Here is a 22,871-nt window from a genome sequence, read left to right as displayed (position 1 = left end):
ATATCGATATCTGTTGTCGGCTACATGAGGTTTAAAATAGCGGCATATCGGATATCGGCCAAAATCCCAATATCCTGCATCCCTACCCTTAACCCCACACTGCTCTCCAGACAATGGCAACCCACTGCTCCCCAAGGGGATGGGTCAAAAACAGAGGTGAATTTCTCCGGTGTGAGACTGAAAACAATAAAGTTCTATTCTTTATTATTATTATTATTAATCTGACTAGAAAGGTCAGACTTTCAAATTCCTTTGCATCACTTTACACTTGAATGCACCACTACATAGAGTAGGGATAATATGTAAATCAGTCGCTTTGTCGTACATTTACATTCGGTGTGAACGCACCATCAGGTTTCAAATTGACTTTTTATTGAATTAAAACAGATGCAAATGACGACGTTAACCTTTGTGCTGTTAGAGATTTTTAACGCGAGTTTAACGCAGCTGCTATATTTTCCTGTGTATTACATTTTAAAATATGTTTACAGAGAACTGTACAAGGAAGTGTTATTTCTTTCTTTTTGATACAAATGTGCACTTTACTTGTAGATAAATCCTGATACCCTCACTTACATTTAAGCTACACGATTCATTCCTTTAACAGTGGTTTCGGATCAATAACGGTTATTAGCCAATACTTTCAGCCCAGATATTGGTATCAAATTAATTAAAAAAGTTAAATCAGTGCATCTCTAATTAGGACCAATATAGATATTAATATTGGATCCGTTTATCTCTACAGAGAAGTGGATTTCTGTATGCTTTGTGGACGTGATTTATTAAATGGCCGATACGTTCAAAACAATGTTTTTTTTGCATTTTGGTCAACTTGATATATTGACATAAACAATGTTTAGGCCTCCGGAAAACTGTCAAGAAAGCTGAAAATAGAACCCTTTACAAACTTTTAAATGTTATAATCCTAGGTCCATGAAATATATATGATTATTTTTATCTGATTTTGCATCATCCATATCTTGTCTTTAGAGGATGTGCATGCTGCTCATTGGCATCTTTTTTAAAGTCTTTCTCTACCGACTGTGTTTAAGTAGTTAGAGTCAGAGAAGATTCACTACCTAGTTCTGTGCTTTGGCGAGCTAAGGAGGAATGTTGATAACATACTGGTTTAGACTAGAAACGGCTTACGGCCTCCCCTTCCTCTGTGATGTATAAAATAGTGTGCACACTTTCCTTCAATGCTTTTTGCCTCTTAGAGCAGGAGCCTTCAAACGCTTTATGGCTTTGAATAAATTTGCAACGACAAAGATCGATCTTTCCCTGTTGTTTGAGTGGTGGTCTCGCGCTCTTTGATAAATAAAAAATCCACAACAGCGCGAATTGCCTGTGCCCGTAACATCAGTCAGTGACAAACATAACCAGAGACAGCAGAGCATATCGAAATACTGGAAATGTTTTTTAATGTCACTTTAACCATTGATCAATGCAATCATATTGCAGTTTATGTTGATAATGAATTATTACCCAGCCCTTTTTCTCCTAGTATGTCAGTATTTACAGATTTGATGTAACCTGCCCTCATAATGATTTATGGGTGGTGAGAAGCATATATGCATTAACGGACATATTTCATTAGATGTCAACATGTTTTATTGTTTGTATGTCTTCCTAATATAAAGTCTTTGTGGTGTTTCTTGTTCTTAGGTGGGCACAGTTCTTTATCTGCCCCCTGATGATCCGAGACGCCATCGACAGGGAGGTGGAGGCCGTTGACAGCGGTGTGTGTCACTGCTTTGTTCCCATAAATTGTGTACATCTGTTCTGATGATAAACTGCTCCTCATCCATTTGAGGTTATATATGTCGCAGTTGCACGCGTAGCTGTTTTACACTCCATTCATTGTGTTTTTTTGTTTTTGTTTTTTTTTTTGTTTTTTTTTTTTATATCCCTTGTCTATTTCTCCTTTTGTTTTTCTTTTTTTCCTGTCAGAGTACCAGCTGGCTAAGCCGTCCGACTCCCACAGGAAGGAGATGCTTTTCGGCAGTCTAGCTAAACCTGGACACCCTATGGGCAAGTTCTGCTGGGGTAAGTTTGGAAAAACCACCACTGGGACACTTAATACACACTGGGCCTCCTTGGAGAACCTACAGCAATAACAAACAGGTGTGGCGAGTAAAGAGCCAAGTTTCTAGCTTATATCACTGCATTGCATCTTTGCTGTTCCAAAACTATACTTAATTGCTCTTTAACTCGTCATAAATCTAGGTAATGCGGAAACGTTGAAGCAGGAGCCGAAGAAGAAGAAGATCAATGTGTACAAGCGGCTGCGTGCCTTCTGGAAGAAGCACTACTCTGCCCACTACATGACTCTGGCTGTTCAGTCAAAAGGTCAGAGAAATCCATCCCATTTATCATTCATAAAGAACCGTTTAGATTGTAGAAATGAACTTCATCCTTGAACTTATTTCACACAGTGAAACAAACTGATTCTTTGAAAAGGCAACCTGCAGGTTCATAAATTAATCTGGCATTTGCACAAATAAGGTTCCTCTTCATCCACGTGCAACCAGGTGGACATAATTGCTGTCAGATAAAAATTATCCAACTGATTTTCAGGGTTTGGAAAGAAAATGTCAAGCAAGTAATTAACTAGTTTATTTCAGTAAAATATTGACAACTGTTGAAATGATTTTTTGTGCTCTGAACTATCATCCTCATTAAACCAGTGAGTTAACCGTCCTCTGTATGAATATGACTCTTTGCGAATCTGACGCAGTGGAAGGTGAAACCAAGATGTTACAACTGCTCCAATTAGAGGAGCAGGTGATAGAAAATCAAGCATCAGAAAACAAAAAACATGGTAATAAAATTAGGTTAAAGCGGAGTGACAGACACAGGATGAGTTTTTCTTTTCTTCTGTTTGCTGCACTGCCAAATGTTTAGCTTCTAGCTTGATAGTTAGTGTTTTAGTAGTTTTTAGAATAGTTTTATTAATTTTAACGATGTGCAGCAGCAATACACTTAAAACGTAATTATGATTTTTTTTTTTTCTATATTGCAGTACTGTGTGCCACCAACAGCTATAACCATACCAGGAGAAATTGTATTTAGCATGTGAAGAAGCTCCAAACTCTTTTTAATATAAATCTGGCTGATTTTGAGACCAGAGCTTTTTAAAAAATGTCATCTGGGGACTGGAATTTGTAAATTTCACTCCTAATATCTGATACTTTTAAGACTATTCTGAGTTTTGAACCATATCGCTAAAAGGTCATGCTAACAGCATCACACTGTAGTCTATCTGGTGTTACCAATGCTTGAAGGTTCAAAGTTGAGGCTGCATGAGAGAGCAGAACACTTTCAGCAGGTGACTGAATGGAGTCCTGCAATGCTGCCCAGTTTTGGGCTTTAAGCTTTTGTCTGTAATAGAAAATGCTGTATTAGACAGAGTTGGCAGCATCTAAAAAATCTTAATTAAACATCAGGTCTTAATTTAAACAAAACTGTTAACAAATGAAACAAAACATTAACAATGAAAAGCAACTAGAAGTTGCAGGAACAGAGGCGCTTCACGTGATCTCAAGGTATAGCTGCTAAATTAATTAGTTAACTGGTATCGGCTCATCCTGATTCTATGTCCAGACCACACGCAATGGAAGCAGTAAAAGCAGCTGGTTTACATGCAAAGTCAATGGAATCGCAACGAAAAGTCCTGCTGTGCGTCTAGAGCAGCAGGGACAGTGCATCAGCTTCTGAGCATCTGAGATGCTTGATTTCTGGAGTAGGAAAAATTTTACTTTTGCTGCTCGAAAGCGCCGAATCAACCAATCCGAGAAGCTGATCTGGGAGCTAGCAGAGAGGCAGATACAGCACTGTTGGTGCACTGAAACTGTTTAATAAGGCTTAAATTAACTTAAAATGTTAAAACCTGCTGGCAAAATATGTTTGCTTTTATTATTCTGGTGCGTGCAGTTTGGATTACGAACATGAAAACCACTGTCGGGTCCTTCCAGCCGCGTCAAACAGTAGCTGAAAAACCCCAAGAGGAAACCGGGCCATAGGCTGCTGTTGCTGGGGATTTAAGTGACAGAATGCCGCGGGTGTATGGGGGTTTCGTGCTGGTCCGACAGCGAAATTATATTTGAACATAGGATCGGAATCTTTATGAACTGACTAGACTAGGGATGCACAATATAATCGGCCCCCTCTTGGTATCGGCCTGTATCGGCCTTAAAACTGAGTATCGGATATCGGCCAAAATCCCAATATCGTGCATCCCTAGACTAGGCAGATGATGTTTGGAGCTGGACTTCCTCATTTAAAACATATTAAAACTACTTTTTACCCCCATATCACAGCAAATATAGCAAAGCCGCTCTCTGCCATTGATCACAGGAGCAGCAGAAACATCAGACGCACCTGGACACACTTTACTGGATGTGTTTCAGGAGCATCAAGGATGCACTTAAGGGGTGTCTGACCTTAATGTGTACAAGCATGCTTGCATTCATTGTGCTGCTTCAATCGCGTTAGCTGTGAATGTGGCATGATACATGAGAAAAATGCAAATATCCATCTGAAATATCAGCCACCCAATGTAGCTATCTAGCACGTTTTTTAATATTCCTTATAATCTCACATAAATAAATGTTTTAATGTTTTATTATGCTTTTATATGTTTGCATTTTTATCTTTAGTATTAGGTTTTTATTCCTGTATGTTATCACAAGCTTGTCAAAAATGCATTTTATATTTGAGCATCCTTATAATGCTACCACATATGAAAAAGTAGAAGAAATGAGTTATCAGTACTGTGTTTAGCTTAAATCCCCAGAATTAAGTCAAAATGATTGAAATGTACTCGTTCTGAAATATATGCCCCCTTCACTCTGTGGGTCTCTTAGAGAAGCTGGACACTCTAGAGGAGTGGGTGAGAGAGATCTTCAGCAAGGTGCCGAACAAGTGAGTATTGGAGAAGAGACTCTCGGCTGCTGTGAAGAGGTGCTGTCGCTCCCTAGATTGACTCTTAACATCCTTCTCATAAATGTGAATGTCAAATTGTCCTCTGTCACTTTCTCTGCACTCTTTGATTAATACATTGATCTTTATTTTCCTAATTATCCTGAAATGGATCCATTTATGTGAGCTAAGTGTGTTCTTTTAGAACTCCGGCTCCCTTTGCTTTTTAAGTCAGTGGCTCCCCTTTTTCAGGGATCCAACGCAGGCATCTTTGTAACATGAAAGCCTCATAACCTTTATGTTTTAAAGGCTTTCATTCCAACTAAATGATGACAGGATGCTGCATTTGGCTAATGATATTTTTCCAGCTCTGCTTGGGAAAAAAAAAAATTCCTTTCATGTTATTTGAACTCATCTGGCAGAACTAAACTCATTTTCATCAGGCTTGAATTCATGAAAACATTTCCGAGTTATGCCTTAAAAATAGAAAAAAAATCCCTGACATTGGTTCTGTCAAGAAGCTTTAAGATTTAGCCTCCAGCATTTTCTGAAAACAGTAAAGCTAAGTTGTTGGTGTCCCTTTTGTTTTTGTTTTTTATAATCCTGGGTAAAGATGTGTGAAAATTGTTAAACTAAAATTGTTTGTTGTTTAGAAAGCATAAGAAGAAATAATTGTTTGGAGAAAACATTGTGGCCATTGATCACTGATCAACAGTCTATTACAAATCAATTTGTTCAACCTGTTTCTGCGTTGAATGTTGCAGATTAGGATCATTGTTTTACTTGATTATTTTCCTTTTAAATTAAACTGTAGTTCAGAGGTAAATGCCTGTAAACTGAAAAAGCCTTATTTGAAACCAGTTTAATCTCTTTGTTTTCCAATTCTCATCTACTGGTTTTCTAGCTCGCTACTCCTAATGATTTCTGTTGCCTCATGCCGAACCTACTTAAAAGCACACAAGTCCAGTTAAAGCCAAAAAAGAGTTAAGGAAGTTTTTTTGTTTTGTTTTTTTTAACCATTGAATCCAGAACACTTGTTTGCTGTTGAGATCAGGTCTTCTTAATACAGGTTTGGTGAGACCAAGGCCCAATCCCAAATCCCTAAACACTAAAGCACTAACCCTCATGTTCCCGTGGAGGGTACACCACATTAAGGGCCGTCCCAAATCATGTAGCGGGTAGGATGTTCAGCTCTTAAATAGCGAGTCTGCCTCAGTGCATGCTTGCTGGAATTTAACAGCGAGTGTTACTAGTGCAGGAGGAAGCATGTGCATTTAATGTAAGTTCTGCTGGTTTGCTGCATCTTTGTCACGCTGACAGAAAATCACAAGTTAGCAATGAGAAAAAAACCACATCATTAATTCTAAAAGGGAAGGTCCTCTTTAAATTGTTTTTAACAGATTTTTTTTTTTTTTTTTGCCCCTTTTTTTTCAAAAAGGGGCAAATGTTTGATTGCAAATCGACCTGTGCATCAGAATTACAGCCACGCACATGTTGCCATAGCATTGACTGCTTTCCGTTGAAGAAAAACAGGAAGTCCCATTCTTGTTTATACCCCCTACCTTCAATCAAGGCGCCTTCCACAGCTATGAGTGGGACTTTGGGAGTGACCCTCAATAGTTAAGGGTTTGTGCTTAGGGGGCAGTTTGTGATTGGACCCTAGACATCTCTTTGCTGCAGTGACTGGGTTCTTGGAGGACACAGGCCCGCAGCATCACAGAACTTTTCTCATACTTTACCCTGGGAATTATGTATTTTTTAACATATTTGCCAATATTAATATTATATAACCGATCACAATGCGGATATTGCTTCTCTGCTACAGATAAGCACCCACAGTCCTGAGCTGGATCAATATCTCCGTCACATGACCAAACAAAGCCTACATGACCAATCCCCTCCACACCCTCTCCTAAAACGAAAACAGCATCTAGAAGGAAATTCACGTTGATTTTCTTTTTATATGTGCCCAGTTTTACTTATCGCACCACTGCTGATATATTTAAATAGGACCAACATAGATCATTACGGATGTGAAGGCTTACAAATTGTCCATCCCTACTTTAATTTAATAACACAAAACTCACCAGGGGTCTCATTTATAAAGCATGCGTACACATAAAAGGTGGCCTAAAACTTGCATACACCAACTTTCACGAAAAGGTTGCGAATATGCAGTCCCTCAGGCCAACTCTAAACTTGTAGATATATTTTGATATAAAAATATATTTTGGAGACGGGGGAGATTGGTAAAAAAAATAAAAAAGGATAGAGTCAGAGATGGGGGTACTAAAGTCAGATTGCATCATAATTTCTCTCAGATATTTCATGTAACTTCGTATTAAACTGTAATTCAACTTTACTAGGTCCGAACCCACAGTGTGAAACATGCTGCCCTGTGACACAAAATTTTAAAAAGGTTCATAAACCTGTTTAAATTAAAATGAAAGTAAACAATTCCTCAGAACCACGTTCATCTCCCCTGTTCATCAACAGGGCAAGTCGTAGCACAGATCAATATATATCGATGTAACAAGGTGTGAGGAATTCAAAGGGATTGCTGTAAAGATTGAAGTACTGCCAAAGCATGATGGAAGCTTTGATATGCTAGATACTCTGATTCAGCAGTGTTTGATGATTGGTTATCAGTTGATCAGATTCCATAGAGAATTGTTCATAAAATGATTTGCTGAACTGGGTCCAGTATTGAAGAGTCTGACTCACACCATACCTGTTCATCAGGAGGTCAGCGTACATAACTCTGTAGAAAAAAGGAAATGCTGGGTGTTCAGTTCTAAACACAAAAGAGTAAACAATTTCTGGTACATTTAGAGTTCAAAATATATCCATGATTGAAATATCCAAATAATTTTATTTGTTTAATATGAGTGTAAAATAGACAAAGTTCATGAGATCCATAATAATCCACAAAACATTAGGAAACATCTAATTAAAGGACGATTTAGTTGAAACGTCACCATTTCTACCATTTGTTTTCTTATATAGATGGGCACTGCTTCCCTAGGCTCTGGTTTTTATTTTCACCCCACAGGCTTTATGTCATAAACAACAATTAATCAACTCTTTTTTTGTTGTTGTTGTTATTTAACCTCCTTTACTTCCTGTCTATTGGGCATGATGGCTAAAGAAATGCAGTTACTCATCCAGCCTAGTTGTCTGTCAAGTCGTATTTGTACTTTGGGAAATGTCAACGATTACTAATTGAATTTCCTAGAAATTCAAATTAACTAGAAACGTATGAGTCAGTGATGGTACCATCTGTGATTTAAAAAACCAAAAACAAAAATGTTCTCACTGAATAAATGTATGTTAAGGATAGCTACATTTCTTTTCATATTTGTTCCTTTATATTATCCCACTGCAATCAAATAATTCGTAAACTTAAAAAAACTTTTTTTTATGTCTTTATCAGCAGTTTTAATAGGTGACGCCAGAAGTGCATAAGTATGAATGTGGGTTAACTAACTTGTATATCTTTACACGTTTTGTTCCTACAGTGGTCTTCCTAAGCCCGATTTCTCTGCTTTGTTGGATCCCTTTGACACCCCAGCCTTCTGCAAGCTTTACAGAGGTACTGATCCACTTGGCTGCCGACGCCTGCACACATCTGGCGTGTTCCAGCTCAGCCCATAAATAAGTCTCGACGACTTGCGAGATTGTAAAAACAGGTTGATGGTCGACTTAATGATGGCGTGTGAACATATGCGAACTGACGAGGCGTTAACCCGCTCAGTCTTTCAGTGTCTGCTGTGCTCTCTCTCCCTTTGCAGTTGTTCCTGTTAGGAAGGTGCATGCTTTGAACATCACCTGGGCTCTTCCCCCTCAGGAGAAACACTATAGGTGAGCCGTAGTTTATGACTGACAAAGCTTTCACCTCTTTTTAGAGGAATTGCATCAAACCTGTATCTTGTTTTTCTTTTTTTTTTTCCCCACATTATGCCGTCTGCCTGAAGCGGGGTGTCTCTTCATGTAAACATAGAATTAAACCAAACCAAACATGCCATTGTATTGCCCTGTCTGTAGATAGATTGCATCATTTTCTTCTCTTTCTCATTTTTATTTTCTTTTCTACTTTCAGGGTGAAGCCTCTTCACTACATCTCATGGCTGGTTGGCCATGAGGGCACAGGAAGCATACTCTCTGTGCTGAGGAAGAAGTGAGTGTTATTGCTTTTGGTCTGTTTGTTTTTGTGCTTAGAGGGCACTCCAGATCGCAATTAAAACCTCCTCAATTTGCAGGGTGTATGCAATCCTTTTCTCGCTCCGAGTAAGCTCCCAGCGTTTGAGCCTGATCTTCAGTAGTATAGACGCTGCCGCTGCCACCACACTCAGCAGTGTGATTCATACATTTTCATCCTTGGATGTAGCTGCACGAGAGCATGTCAGCCTCTCATTGCTAAGTGGAAGAGTGATTTGCCAAACCTGGTGAAGTCCCACAATGCTGAGAGCCCTTCCAATATTCCCCTTACCATCTGCGCCACTTGGAGAGCTCCTTGATAAAATATTCCTGTTTAGTCTGTGCGCGCAGTTCACTTGTTGATAAATGGTGGCAGTGAATTTTGGAGCGTACTCGCTCTCAGCTTCTTGTCAGAGCAAGCCACTGACGCAGAAGAGTGGCTGTGCAGAATTTAATGAAAAGCCAAGGGCGAGGTTGGAAATTGGGCAGATGTTGTCCCCTTTAGTAGAAGTGGGGAAACTGAGGTACATCTCTCTAATTTAGGATAATAAAGAATATTTATTTAAGCATTTGGCTTAAAAAGTAAAACTCTTATTAAGCCTAGATTCATTATACAGTTTCTATATACAGAACTCAAATATGTATTTCTGATCATTTTAATGACAACTGAATATGTGGAAAATGAGATCTAGTCTGGCCTCTTGTATTAGTTCCTGCATCAACTACACCAGCTCATGACAAAGCTCCAAAAATAATCACAAAATGTGGGAAGCTTCCCACTGAACTTCAGCAAAGTGGATTCTGGACCTCCTCACTTATTCCCCAGATGCTTGGACCTTGATTATCTCAAGAAACATTTATTTTCATCTGAAAGGAGTAGTTTAGACCAATGACTGGCCGTCGAACAACTGTTCCCATTAATCCATTTAAGATGTGTCTAATGGCAGCTTAGCATAAGAAACCAGGCTGCTGTAGCCCATATCCTGAAAATGATACACATATAGGCCCCGCCCAGATGAAGCCATTGGGCGTGTACCTCTTAGTCCGATAGGGGAACCCATCCAGACAAAGCAGCGGTGAACCACGCTGCTGTCCAGTAGCATGGTATAAGTATTACAACTAGGATTGAAGCAATTAAACTGATTAATTGATTATTGAAATAATCCTCAACTAATTTTGGTAATAAATTAATTGTTACATAAATATAGAGACTGTAAAATATGTCTTTAGCTGATAGAGCGAGCCACTTAGAAGAGTAATTATATAAAAACTGCAAAATATGACCTATCCAGAACTCCTCAAGTGGTAAAATTTTAGTTTCAGCTGGTTATATTTTGTAAAAAGCCTTCTTTAAGAAACCTTTGGCTATCTGAATATTAATCGATTAATCAAAAAATAATCAACAGATTAATTGATTTCCAAAAAGATCATTAGTTGCAGCCCTAATTACAAACCTTTAAATACTCCTAAGTCTTCAGGCGGCTTCATCTTTTGTGAGGATAGGCCTGTCAAGATAGCAAGTTTTACCACACAACAAATTGTCTCAGAATTGATTGGATCCAAAGCGATGGACAGCATCACTTTTTAGCTGGACTATTCTTCTTTTAAACCAGTTTCATCCCTTAATTTTCCAAATCCCGTCTAGTCTTTTTCTTGCTCACTATTCCTCAGTCACGAGGCACTTGTGCTTACTGTAACTCGCTATGCTAAAGGAACGATCAGGGGAGGGGTGAGTGAAGAGGGAAACACTGGAGTGAAAGCTTTTGTCATCCAGACTCTTTGGCAGAAGGAGGGGGAGACACAAGGACAACAAACAGGCGTGCAAACATAAATTATTGAGCTCATTTAAATTCATCAAGTGATTAAATTTTGTCATGTGATTAGTTGATTTATTGTGACAGGCTGATGTGAAGATACCTTATTTGGCTCCGTGTAGCCTCAGTGGCTTTGCCACACATCCTTGCTACACTGCTATTTTTATTACTTCTACTCTTCCTTTTTATCATACTTTTCACCTTCCACTCAACCTTCTATTGATTGTGGCTGAGTGAACACTCTGCTGGAGGACAGCAGTCTTCTTAGAGTTGTTTAGGTCATAATGTGCACATAACATTTTTCGCATTAAACAACAAAGTTTTTATTTTGGGGTGTTTAAGTTGATGTACCTAATTTTACTGCTTATAAAAGCCTTTCCACCATGAAGGATGAATAACATGACACATCATCTGCCTAATTCTTCAGGTGTTTATTTATTTTATTTTTCCTGGATCCCTCTTGCAGGATAGCAGCCAGAAAATGTGAAGAGTTATTTCTGTCACCTAACACCACGCACACATTTCAGCACTTAGTTTGATTACTGTCAGGAGTTCTGTGTAAACGTGTGACTGACAGTCGGTGTCTTTCTGTAGGTGTTGGGCGCTGGCTTTGTTCGGGGGAAACAGTGAGACCGGCTTCGACCAAAACACCACCTATTCCATCTTCTCCATCTCCATCACACTCACTGATGAGGGCTTCCAAAACTTCTACGAGGTAAAGAAAAGAGCCTTTTTTTTTTTTTTTTTTTTGTCTAGAATAGAAAATTTGCAGCCTTGTCTTAATGGTTTAAAGCTGCCTCTTCAGTTTCTTGCTTTTGTTGTCAGATCCTCGATTTTGTTTCTATGACAGCGATTAGACGTTCATATTGGAGCCAGTAAGCGATGGGAATCATGACCCTGCTGGCTTGTTTCTCTTGTTTCCACAGGTATTCTTAAGGAAGCTGTGTGCATTATCAGTTGCTATGCCAACCAACTTGTTAACCTCAGTCACAATGGATGATTGTTTGGAAGGGTTGCTGTTTGCCTTCCTTTCTTACCTAATTGAAAAAAATATAAGGCCGCCAACCTGCATCAATAACTGCTGTGAGGAACTTTAGGCAACCTTGGAATAATTATTTTCTTACTTTGGACGAGAAACACTTCATTATTCAGGATATAGTCTAAAGGAAATTGGTCATGTGTAAAAAGGAAACTTCTGTTAATTGTGTAGTTTTAAAATCTTCCTCTCTGAGGACGTTTTCACATCTGCAATCCCTGAATTGTTATTTTTTCAAGTGGCAAGATTTGAGCGTCTTAAAACATGTGCAGGCATGTTTGTACGCGCAAACAGATCTTCAAAGAAAGGACAAAGTGACCTGCGTTTGCAAATAAGCAGAGAAAATGAGCAAACATTTTTTTATATGTGTGTGCCTTCACCAATGTGAAGATCATATTCTAATGACCAAGTTGTTCAAATTCATAGGTGGAGGTTATGAAAGTGGACACAGCTTCGAAATTTCAAACTCTCGCAGCGTTTGTGGAAACGATTACACCAAAATGAAAGAAAAAATGACTGAACTTAAAATATTTTTGCATAAAATAGACTATTAAAAGAAGCTACAAAAGGGGTGAAAGTCAATTCGATGTAATTATTACCTCCCTCTCCATGGCTTAGAGTCTCATCTCTACGGCCAAACCGATTTGTGCAACAATCATTGTCGCTCCCATGCAACATGCATACTTTTTGCACATGCAAAACATTGTCTTTGCATTTTAGCAGCACCTTTTCAAATATAGTGTTCCAATAATGACATTGGAGGTGAGATTATGGCCTGTATTTCTCTATATTCACCTTAAACGTGATGTCTCTGGATAAAATCCAGTCTATATGCTGTATAAAATCAGCTACTCTGTGAAGGTTTAATTAGTTTATTAAGTAAAATCAGCAAACTAACAAATTGTAGGGGATTTTAAAGCTAAAGGAAAGACACCACAGCTCAGGTAGGAGAATATGTTGAAAGGCCTTTGTTCAGCTCCACGTGTGACCTTAATGTAAATGCAGCATGAAGAAGGCCATTGTCCCTAGAAAAAAAAAGTCTTATATAGCTTGCAATAAATTGAGCTGTGGAGAAATGTGAATAAAGCTGCTAAGATGGAATTTGAGTAGAAGTTTCAGGTCTTTATGTAAAACTTGTTGTAAAGCTGAAGGCCAATTCTGCACATTTAGAGAGACTTAATCACCAAAGTGTCCCATGGTGAGGATAGCGGTGGGAATGCTTTTCTTTCACAAAGAAAAGCCAGGAAAGATGTAAAAGATCAGGTCAATATTACATTGAAAAGATAATTAGCTAAAAAACTGGAAAACCTGCTTAGAGGCTGCAAAAGACAAAAGGAGTGGATGTTCAGCTTACAGCAGTACATAAACTTTTAAGTGTACTGGCCCATAAAATCAAGAAGATTTTTTTTTTAAAGGTATACTGTATACAATTCATGTTTACAGATGTTTGTAAAGTATCTGGATTTCATACAAACTGGTTGACAAAGAAGAATAGGCAAATAATATAGTCTACATTTGCCTAGCTGATGGGACAAACCCCTAAAAACCTGGAGCTTGTAGTAAAAAAAGATTTTACAATAAAATTAAATGATGGCTTCTGAATCCAAGTGCACAGCAACCTTTTCAGTTTAATAAATGTAAAAAAAAAAAAAAAAAAAGAATAAACATGTTCAATACAGTTCATCACTTTCCTTCCACTACACAATAATGTACCAGCTTGACTTGAGCTGTCATGTAAATTAGTAATACAATACTTTATATTGTATCTAAAAGACTTTATGGAGTGTAATTTATTTAGCAAGGGCCTCTGTGATTGTTTATCTTGATAATAGAAAGACTGGTATTTTTTGACTTGTTTTTTTTGTTTTGAAAAAAGACTAGTATACTCAGAGCATTTTCATTAGGAGGAAAATGTCACTGTGGTGCTGCAGCAGCAGTATGTGTGTCTGACACACTGTGTCTGCTGAGCTTCTCGTCCTGTACGTCATACAGCATATGAGCTCTAAATGAAACAGATGTTTGCAACAAAAGAACTCACCGCAGCACAGAAAAGTCCTTCCAGCTCTCAGCTTCAAGGCCAGTTAATGTCCATAACGACTTGGTAGTCGTTCTAATTTTATAGTTTAGTCCAGACATAAAAAACACTGAATATTAGCAGTGTTATCATCATACAGACAGAAAATTATAACATTTTGATTAGAAGTTGACAGCAGTGCATTCTTTAGCTAAGCTTTGCTGGGAATGTTCCATCCTGCTCAAACTTTAATGTCCACTTTGCACCTGATTATGAAGGTCTTCATGCATTCAGGCCATTCAAAACCTGTTGGATCATAACATGAGGAAAAATATGAAATATAAAGTTAGCAAGATCCTACTTATAGTGTTTCTGCCACTTACATGGTTTGTAACTGTTACCCTCTTTTTTATGCTATTGCTCAGTATAACTACCTGTGCAAAACGTTTCTTTGAAGTCTGCAGGAATGTGTTATTGGAGGTTTCTGTACCTCTATCATCAATTTCAGTCCTACTTTTGATGGCTGGATTATGAGCAAAATGAGAGAAAAGCACCTCAGGGAATTGGGCTGGAAATGGTTCTGTTCAGAGACCTCGGTAAATTATACTATAAACCACTGTTTCTCTTTTTTCCTGCATCGACATGTATTTTGATTTAAACTGCAGCTAAAAAATGTTAACTTCTCTTCTGGTGCCTTTTATAAGGTCAAAAAGTTCTGCAACCCCTTAACCTGGGTGGTTGTGTACATGCATCAGGAGAAGCTATCCTGTTGTCTTTCCTTTGCTGGTGTCTTCTGTACAGCGACCAATGCTATGGAAAGGAGCTTGTCTTCACTTGTATGAGTGGGGAAAAAAATTGTATAATGACTTTCAGCGAGAAAGTACTCCTGAAAACGTGATCTGTGCAGTCAGTTCATCAGGATCATGCTCCTACTTTTTGTATTTTGTTTTCTTCTTAGAGCGGCAGACCTCTGCAAAGCTGCCAGGCTGCCAGAGATTTCCTGCTGCCCTTCATAGCATCTGAGATTAAATACAGAAAATCAGTATAGGTTTGTGGTAAATATTTTTATAGATATGAAGATGTTTTTCAACACCAAGTTTTGACATTTTAAGTCAATGTAGGTATTATATTTTCTATGTTTCATGAGAGTTTAGTAACAAAATGTAGTGGAGTTATCATAGCACACTCTCTTTTGCTTGAAAAATGTAAACCTAGTAGTTGGAGTGTTCTCCTTTATTTATTTATTTATTTTTTATATATATATATATATATATATATATATATATATATATATATATATATGTATAATACATAAAATAAGATAATTACATAATATGGACTCGAAACAAGACAATATAATTGATTGTTTTCGTTATTTTTAATGTACATTCTCGTGGTAAGGGACTCCCTTACCACCTAATTTCTAGAAAAAATGCACAAATTTTAAGAAGAAACAACTTATTTAGATTTCAGTAGTTTTGCAAGGCAACATTCTATCCAGCATGTATGATTACTTCTAACATTCCACACACGGCAGGATTATCTGTCTTATTACTGGGACCAAAAGCCCCTGATAATGCTTGAAAAGGTTCAGTCTAGGCAACTGGACATAAAATTTAATAAGACATTTCATCCAAGGGCCTGCTTCAGTTCTAACCAGTGGTGGGGAGCACTGAGATTAATATACTGTAGGTCTAACAAAGGGTTATGTGGGGACAAAAGATGGCTTTGATCCCTCCCACTGGATTGGCCAAAAGGGACCCTTGGGGGCGGTTATTGGTGGTTGGGGGGGGTTCTGATGGGCCGTTGACTTCCTCATCAGAGTGGTTTCGGTAACATTGTAGAGTGAGTCAGGTGAGTGCGGGTGGAAGGTGAATCATCTGGGTATTGTTCCTAAAAGTACTTTGTAAGTAGGTGAAAGGTTATGTCTAAGACCAACTCCTTTGTTGAGAGAGGACTTTTCCAGACAACTGCAATAATCCAAGTCAATTACTGTGTAGTCTTTCCTCAGCTCTCCACTGTGCAGATATTTTTATATCTTAAGGACATATATTCCAGGACATTACAAATTTTTTATGCTCTTTTGTACTATATACACTCTTTTTATATTGTCTGTTGTATTTTTATCTTTAATGGCATCTTGCTTTAACTCTATATAAGCTATATAAGCTACTGGAACAACAATATCCCTGAAGTAGTAATCCCCAGGGATAAATAAACACTAATGGGGGCTCCAAGAAAAAATAAGCCTGATTATCTTAAAATGGGAATCACTTTTATTCTTGAGTAAAGAAACTGAACCAAAAGCTGTTTTTATAGCTCCTATCTATTGATGGGGTTTTACCTATTCTTTAAATTTTTGGGACTGTTTTTAGGACACAGCCATATTCCCGGGTCCGGTTTGCTGGAGCAAACGTAAAGCTTTCAGATTCTGGCAGCAGGATGAGTATTCCTGGCTTCAGCTAGATCATTTACACACAGCCAAGAAGTTATTAAAACGTTTTTCCATCATGGACAGGCCTAACACCACATTGCTGCTGAGACATACTGAACATGCATCCCTGACATACGTAGGAAGCACTTCATCAAAATGATGTTATCACTATTTTTTCTTTTTTTTTTTTTTTTTTTATTTCAACCAAGACAACGTTGATTAAATTTATTTCAGTTCCTTCTAACTTGGGATGTTTTCTTAACTTTTATTTTTTTCTGTTAGTGAAAACCAACCCCATGCTTATACCAATTTTTTTTTGATACCCTCTTTGTGAAAAAATATATTGATGATTTGCAACATTTAAAAACATAAATGGAAAGTAGACCTTTTTTTTTTATTAGCACCAGAAAATGGCCAAACCAATTTCCCCAACTTTGAAATCATTGGGAGTTTACATTTCTAGCAAGTTAACTGATGTTACACAGCCATAGATGGAGCTGTGTTACTTTCTGCTTCTTTACTTGCCTGCCTAAAAATTCAAAAACTCTTTAAAGAATTCTCTTTTTTATGGAGCAGAAGTCATAAAAAGCCATAACACACTGGAGAGAGAGGATCTCAAGCACACGAGCATCATAATTATGTTTATTCTTCCATAAATACAACTTGTGGAAGGCAACTGTTTGGATTGTCATGGTTACAATTTTCTATTTATTTTTTCCTATTATTCTAATATAAGACAACACTTTCTTGATGGCTGTAAAACATTCCCTTTATCACACTTAAAGGTCATCATCCAAAAGGTGCTTTTTCAATGCAGTGCTTAACAAGCAGGAAGACATATATTAATATTAATATCTTTCACACCACAAAAAACCAGAGATGTCAGGTTTATTCCATTTAAACTACAACCAATATAAAATCTGCTGTGGTGAATCTTTCGTCTGACTTATTCAGCTTTTTTACAGTTTGAGTCATTAAAACAATTAATCCTGTGAATTTTCAATAGTTTGGCGGCTGTTATTAAAGCACCTCACTATAGGGATTATTATCGTTCTCGTCATTCACATTCTCTATCTTTGTAACAAGGTCAATGCCAGTGACCTTTCTGTATTTCTCTACTGGTTGCCTGGCAACTGCTGTTGGCCAAGAAGTAGTCTGGTACATAACCCCTGTGTAAATGAGACATAATGTGTTAATTAGAGAGACTGAAGGGTTCCCAGTCGCAAAGATGGTGCAGCCAATCAGCTGCTGGCAATAGATGCATGCTTTGCAAGCTGACATATAAACCGTGTCGGCCTCCATTTTTAACAAGATACAAGTCGGATCCCTAAAAATTATTGGTGCAATCCTTCAAAATAACTAGATTTTAGTTGACCTATCAAATCCTTTCCATTTAAAGGCAGTCGCTGTATTTTGTTGCTCAGGTGTTTTAAAAAAAATAATAAACCAAACAAATTGATTAAATGCTAGTAGGAATACCAGTCATATCAACATTAAACTATTAAAGTCATTTCTTTAATCTTTTTTGTTGCAATTTTGTTTTAAATATAACAATATACAAACATTTACTGTAAGTTTTGGAAATATGACCTTTAAAAAAAATGAAAAATCAGTTCCTGGGGATCATCTGTTGGATAGAGTGGATATGAAGGCTAGGTCTGCAGGTCTTTTTGCTGAATTATGATGTTTTTGCTCAAATCCAGTTTTTATTTATGCATAGTTGCTTAGATTACTTGAACGTGATCACCATCAGACTCTATTCTGATTGATTTAAAGTCCAAACGGACCTGCATGCTTAGAGGGACAGTGTAGCCATCACACCGTAGCTTACAGAAGTAATAACGGTGTTTTTAAAATTTGTTGAACATTAAGAAGCTGACAATAATATGATCTCACTATAAAAAACGAAGGACAGTAAGAAAAGAGAGCAGAACTGTTTACAGAGTTTTTGTGGAGCCATGGACGCTGCGCGGGAAAGGCTTCTGGATGATGACATGAAAGTTTGATTTAACGCGTCATTACAGTTGAGACCGCAGACGCCTCAAAAGCTGTCGGATACATATCTGATTTAGCATTAAAATGGCATAAATCTGACTTTTTTTTAGAGGTAAAAAGATCCAAATTGAACCTTTCTTACTGCATTGAGTAAGTCAGATTGCTGCATAAGGGAAAAAAAACTCACTTGGATTGCATTTCCCTGGAATGTGAATATTTATTTTCTTTTGGGTTTTTTTTGGAAGCTACATTATTGACCATACCATGTGATATTACATGAAGTTATGTAGATCTGATTTTCCTTTCCCTCCTGGCAAACTTAAACACCAGCTTCTTGTAACTGGTGACTGCATAAAAATTGTTCCTCTGCTCTGGACATCACCTTTCTCTTACAAAGCTAATATGAATTAGAATATAAACATTTATGCTTTAAGTAGGATGACATGACCAAAGGTACATAATATGCCGAGGTTGCAAGTATGACCTGAAGAGATTGGATCTGACATGTTTTACCGACATTTTTCTCCGACTTATGAACTCTACTACTATGAACGAAAATAAGATAAAATTATTATCTTAATTATTTAGTGTTGACCATTCATATCTTTGCACTGAAAATACCTTTTTATTTTATTTAACCTTTCTCTAAGATAGAATTTTCCTTTGCAGGTTGAGAATGCAGTGATGAATTATTGCAAAGCCAAAGAGAATGCAGCTGTGCTGCTAGCTATTTCTGAAACCTAATATTATACTTGAACTTATTTGTCTATCAGTCCCCTTAAGAATTCAACATTTTTTCTTTGGTAGTCTGTTGTTAACCAAGCTCAAGACATGAAAGGATTTTCCATCCCCCTTCAGCTTTTAGTTAACCTTGTGTCGAAGTTTGGCAGTCAGATCTGTGTTTTGCATGTGTAATGTGGTTAATATCTGACTATAGTATTATTTGGTTCCATTAAAACACTAATTTCGTTGTGATGGAATTGAATAATACATTATATTACATGATTTTTGGACTTCATGGACTTCATGCTTAATATGCAATGTGATGTGCCTATTTTTATACCATAACTTACAGTAATCTGTTGATGCTATAAAACAGTGAGTGTGTGCCAAAGGGATGACTTTATCTTTATTTTTAAAGTCTTAAGTACTTACAAAAGGAATTACTTCTATACTTTAATTTGAGTAGATGTTTCACTAAATAACTTTTACTTGTAGTTGAGTAAGATTTAACTATAAGAATCGATACTTTCACTCAAGCACTATACTGGGAAAAACGATCTAGAAATAAGTAAAAATTTCTTAAATTGATCCCCCCTGAAAATGAGAACATCTTCGCTGTTCGATGCTGTAAAGCACGTATTGTTTACATTCCAACCGGTCTAACTGGCGAGTACCAATATGGCTGCTGGTGGCTTCACAGCACTGTGTACTACCAATGGCCTTTTAGCAATCTAGTGAATAAATAGTGATCAGTGGATGTGACTGCTGCTATGAATAACCTTAGATATCTAGAAGGCCAATTAGCTTTGGCCTCTGGGACCATTTTATCTACGTCCTATTAATGGATTATTTTATCCATAAGCTTATAAGATATACTGTATGTTTAAAAGTGAACATTTATGTAATGTTGCCTTGTTTTGGTTGTCAACAGGTCACTCATCTGGTGTTCCAGTATCTGAAGATGCTGCAGACCCTTGGACCACAGCAAAGGCACGATAACATTCACAGTATAAAACAATAACATAAATTATATGACGAAAGGTTTTATAAAATGCATATAATTTGTGTCTACTACTTTTGGTATATCCTTGATCTCAGATAAAAAAGTATTTACTGCATTTAATGAGGCAGTAGTCTACACTAATATTTAATGCGTTTGGTTTGCTGTCTGCTCCTTTATGTTTATTGCTTTTAGTTGCTTTAATCTGTCTAGATGATGTTTGCTTTGGGATGTCTGAGGTTTTCTTTTGGGTGAATAATGTTAGAACTTTGCTGTTTTTGTTGATGTCCTTAGAATATATGAGGAGATCCAGAGGATAGAAGCAAACGAGTTTCACTACCAGGAGCAGGTAAGGCTGTCAACAGACGTCCATCCACAAATGGAAGTAACTTGAAATATTGTGTTGGTTTAAAACAAAAGCTTTTTGTCTCCTTGTTGTCAGATTGACCCCATAGAGTATGTAGAGGACATCTGTGAAAACATGCAGCTGTTCCCTAAGGAGGACTTCCTGACAGGAGATCAGCTTATGTTTGAGTACAACCCTGAAGTAAGTAGCTCAGTTGTTCTGGGATTCTTTATTCTGAAAGGTAGCAGCATTTCCCTTTTTAGACAGAGGTGTTAATGAAGCGGGTCACGCAGATGTTTAAAAAAAGAAAAATCTGGATTTTATATAAGGAATTTGCTGGTGGCATCTTTTTAAATCAGAAACGAAGCTGTTAGAGTTGTGCACCTGTCGCCTGTTATGGATGGGAGCTGCGATCTTACTCTGGCTTTTCATTTTGTCTGCTGTCTCAGATACCGTGATATGCAGAACTCTTCACTATGCCGTGCATACGGATTTATCCGTCTTGAACTTTTTTACATCTTAATGCAGAACCAAAAAAATATATACATTTTTGTACAAATAAACCTGAAAAGTGTGACAGATTTTTTCTCAGCTTCATCCTAAGTCAATAGTTTGTAGAACCACCTCTTACCTCTATTACAGCTCGACTCTGTTAAATTTGCATATCACGAAACCAACATTTTCATTTATTGCTTTTATGAAATGGCTTAAAGTCAGATGGATTTATTAGAGACGATTTAATAAAACAAAATTCTTTGGGTCTGATGCAACTTCCTGATCTAATCTGGACTTTGACCAGGCCATTGTTATAAAATCTATTGAAATGCATGGGGTAAATGTGTAACTCATTGGAAGTGGTCTAAAATTAAAGGTTTAAAAATGAACTTTTTTGTGTATTTAGGTGATCAGTGCAGCTCTGTCCCTGCTAACCCCAGAGAATGCCAACCTGATGCTGCTGTCCCCAGAACATGAAGGCCAGTGTCACCTCCGGGAGAAGTGGTTTGGCACACAGTACAGCGTTGAGGGTAAGTGCATTATTCCCTTTTTTATTATGCATTCTGAAATAAGAACCCATACAGTTGTTGAAAAGCTAGCACAAACGGAGCGTTTCAATTAAAATGTGTACAAATGTAGGCGGAACGCCCCATCTTTGCCACTATAAGGCCATAGATAAAGATTCTTTTTATGCATCCAGCAACTTTTGTTTTCCGTGCTGACGAGTGTGTGAACTTTACGCAGACATACAGCCAAGCTGGATGGAGCGATGGAGTGGAAACATGGAGCTGAACAGTGACCTCCACCTTCCTCCAGAGAACAAGTTCATCGGTGGGTGAATAAGCGCCTCCAAGCCCAACAGAGTGAGAAAGTGCCCGATTGTACATAACAAAGGGTCAGGAGTAAACAAGATTGTGCTTTTGCTCTTTATTCATCCATCCAGTAAATGGAGTCATTACTGCAGTTCGTCGGGAGGTTTTGTGTGGAAGTGTTGGAATTTAAGCTAAAAGAGCTGTAGGCTCTCAGAGCAAGGGCCATTGATTTTTGTAGCTATTTGGGGAACTTGATGATCAGAAAAAAAAGGGTCCATTAAAAAAGAAGGGAAAAAATGAAGAAAATTAAAATTCAGTCTATTTAAATGTCCCTTGTAATTTATTCTTTTGGTGTCAGTAAAATATAAACATTTTCTGGAGTTTAGGTAAAGTTGAGCAGAAACTGCCTTTTGCCTTACAATAAAAAATATAAAAAGCAGACCTCTAAATAAACCGAAACCGGTTTTCCATAAAAAAAAAAAAAAAAAACACAAAGTAAAGATGTCCTGATAAGGATTTCAAACCTTTAATCATCTGATACAAGTTTTAGCCATTTCAGATAATGTTTTAAGGCTTTAGTTAAGAGCATCTAAAAATATTATAGCTGTGCAGCTATGAGAGGTCTTTGTTTATTTATGTTTGGAAGTAGAGATTATACCCGTTATACAATGTGAGGAAAACAAAAAAAGGAGTTACTGTAAAATTATTGTTTTTATTTTTTAAATATCAATTAAATAATTGCTGTTCTCACTTAAAACCTCTTTTAGCATAATTTCATTATTTGCACGATTAGTACCAATAGAGTTTGACTGAATAAATAAGATTTCCAAAAGACAGCCGTGTCCGGATCGACCATGTTCCATGACCCTGTTCAAAAGACAGATTAACAGCTCAACTTTGCTATAATCTGTCCACCTACCTGCTGAGGGTTAAGTCACTGCCCTACAAATCTGAAAGTCACATTTCTGAACTAGGCACAAATTACTTTTTGGTAAATTTTTCAGGAAAACACAGTTTAAAGTACAAATTTAACAAAACTTTGAGTGTTTTTTTTTTTTTTTTTTTCTCCAAGTCGGGGCCGAAGG

At 37.3% G+C, this 22,871-nt stretch overlaps 1 protein-coding gene across 2 annotated transcripts in view; it reads left to right on the top strand.

Annotated features, from left to right (window-relative positions):
* Positions 1–22,871, top strand: part of LOC107093038 (nardilysin-like) — a 46,779-nt gene that overhangs the window by 14,090 nt on the left and 9,818 nt on the right. For both annotated transcript variants that reach the window (XM_015387844.1, XM_015387843.1), the window contains 13 exons: positions 1,666–1,739; positions 1,951–2,046; positions 2,227–2,349; positions 4,866–4,923; positions 8,439–8,512; positions 8,712–8,781; positions 9,020–9,097; positions 11,526–11,646; positions 20,065–20,123; positions 20,428–20,482; positions 20,576–20,680; positions 21,381–21,504; positions 21,719–21,805. In XM_015387844.1, coding sequence (XP_015243330.1) covers positions 1,666–1,739; positions 1,951–2,046; positions 2,227–2,349; positions 4,866–4,923; positions 8,439–8,512; positions 8,712–8,781; positions 9,020–9,097; positions 11,526–11,646; positions 20,065–20,123; positions 20,428–20,482; positions 20,576–20,680; positions 21,381–21,504; positions 21,719–21,805 — 1,124 coding nt within the window. The remainder of the gene's footprint in view (positions 1–1,665; positions 1,740–1,950; positions 2,047–2,226; positions 2,350–4,865; positions 4,924–8,438; positions 8,513–8,711; positions 8,782–9,019; positions 9,098–11,525; positions 11,647–20,064; positions 20,124–20,427; positions 20,483–20,575; positions 20,681–21,380; positions 21,505–21,718; positions 21,806–22,871) is intronic.

Source organism: Cyprinodon variegatus, unplaced genomic scaffold (assembly GCF_000732505.1).
Source record: "Cyprinodon variegatus isolate N-32 unplaced genomic scaffold, C_variegatus-1.0 Scaffold404, whole genome shotgun sequence".
NCBI classification, from domain to species: domain Eukaryota; kingdom Metazoa; phylum Chordata; class Actinopteri; order Cyprinodontiformes; family Cyprinodontidae; genus Cyprinodon; species Cyprinodon variegatus.
Note: the sequence above shows the minus strand (reverse complement) of the source record. Positions and strands in the feature narration are given on the sequence as shown.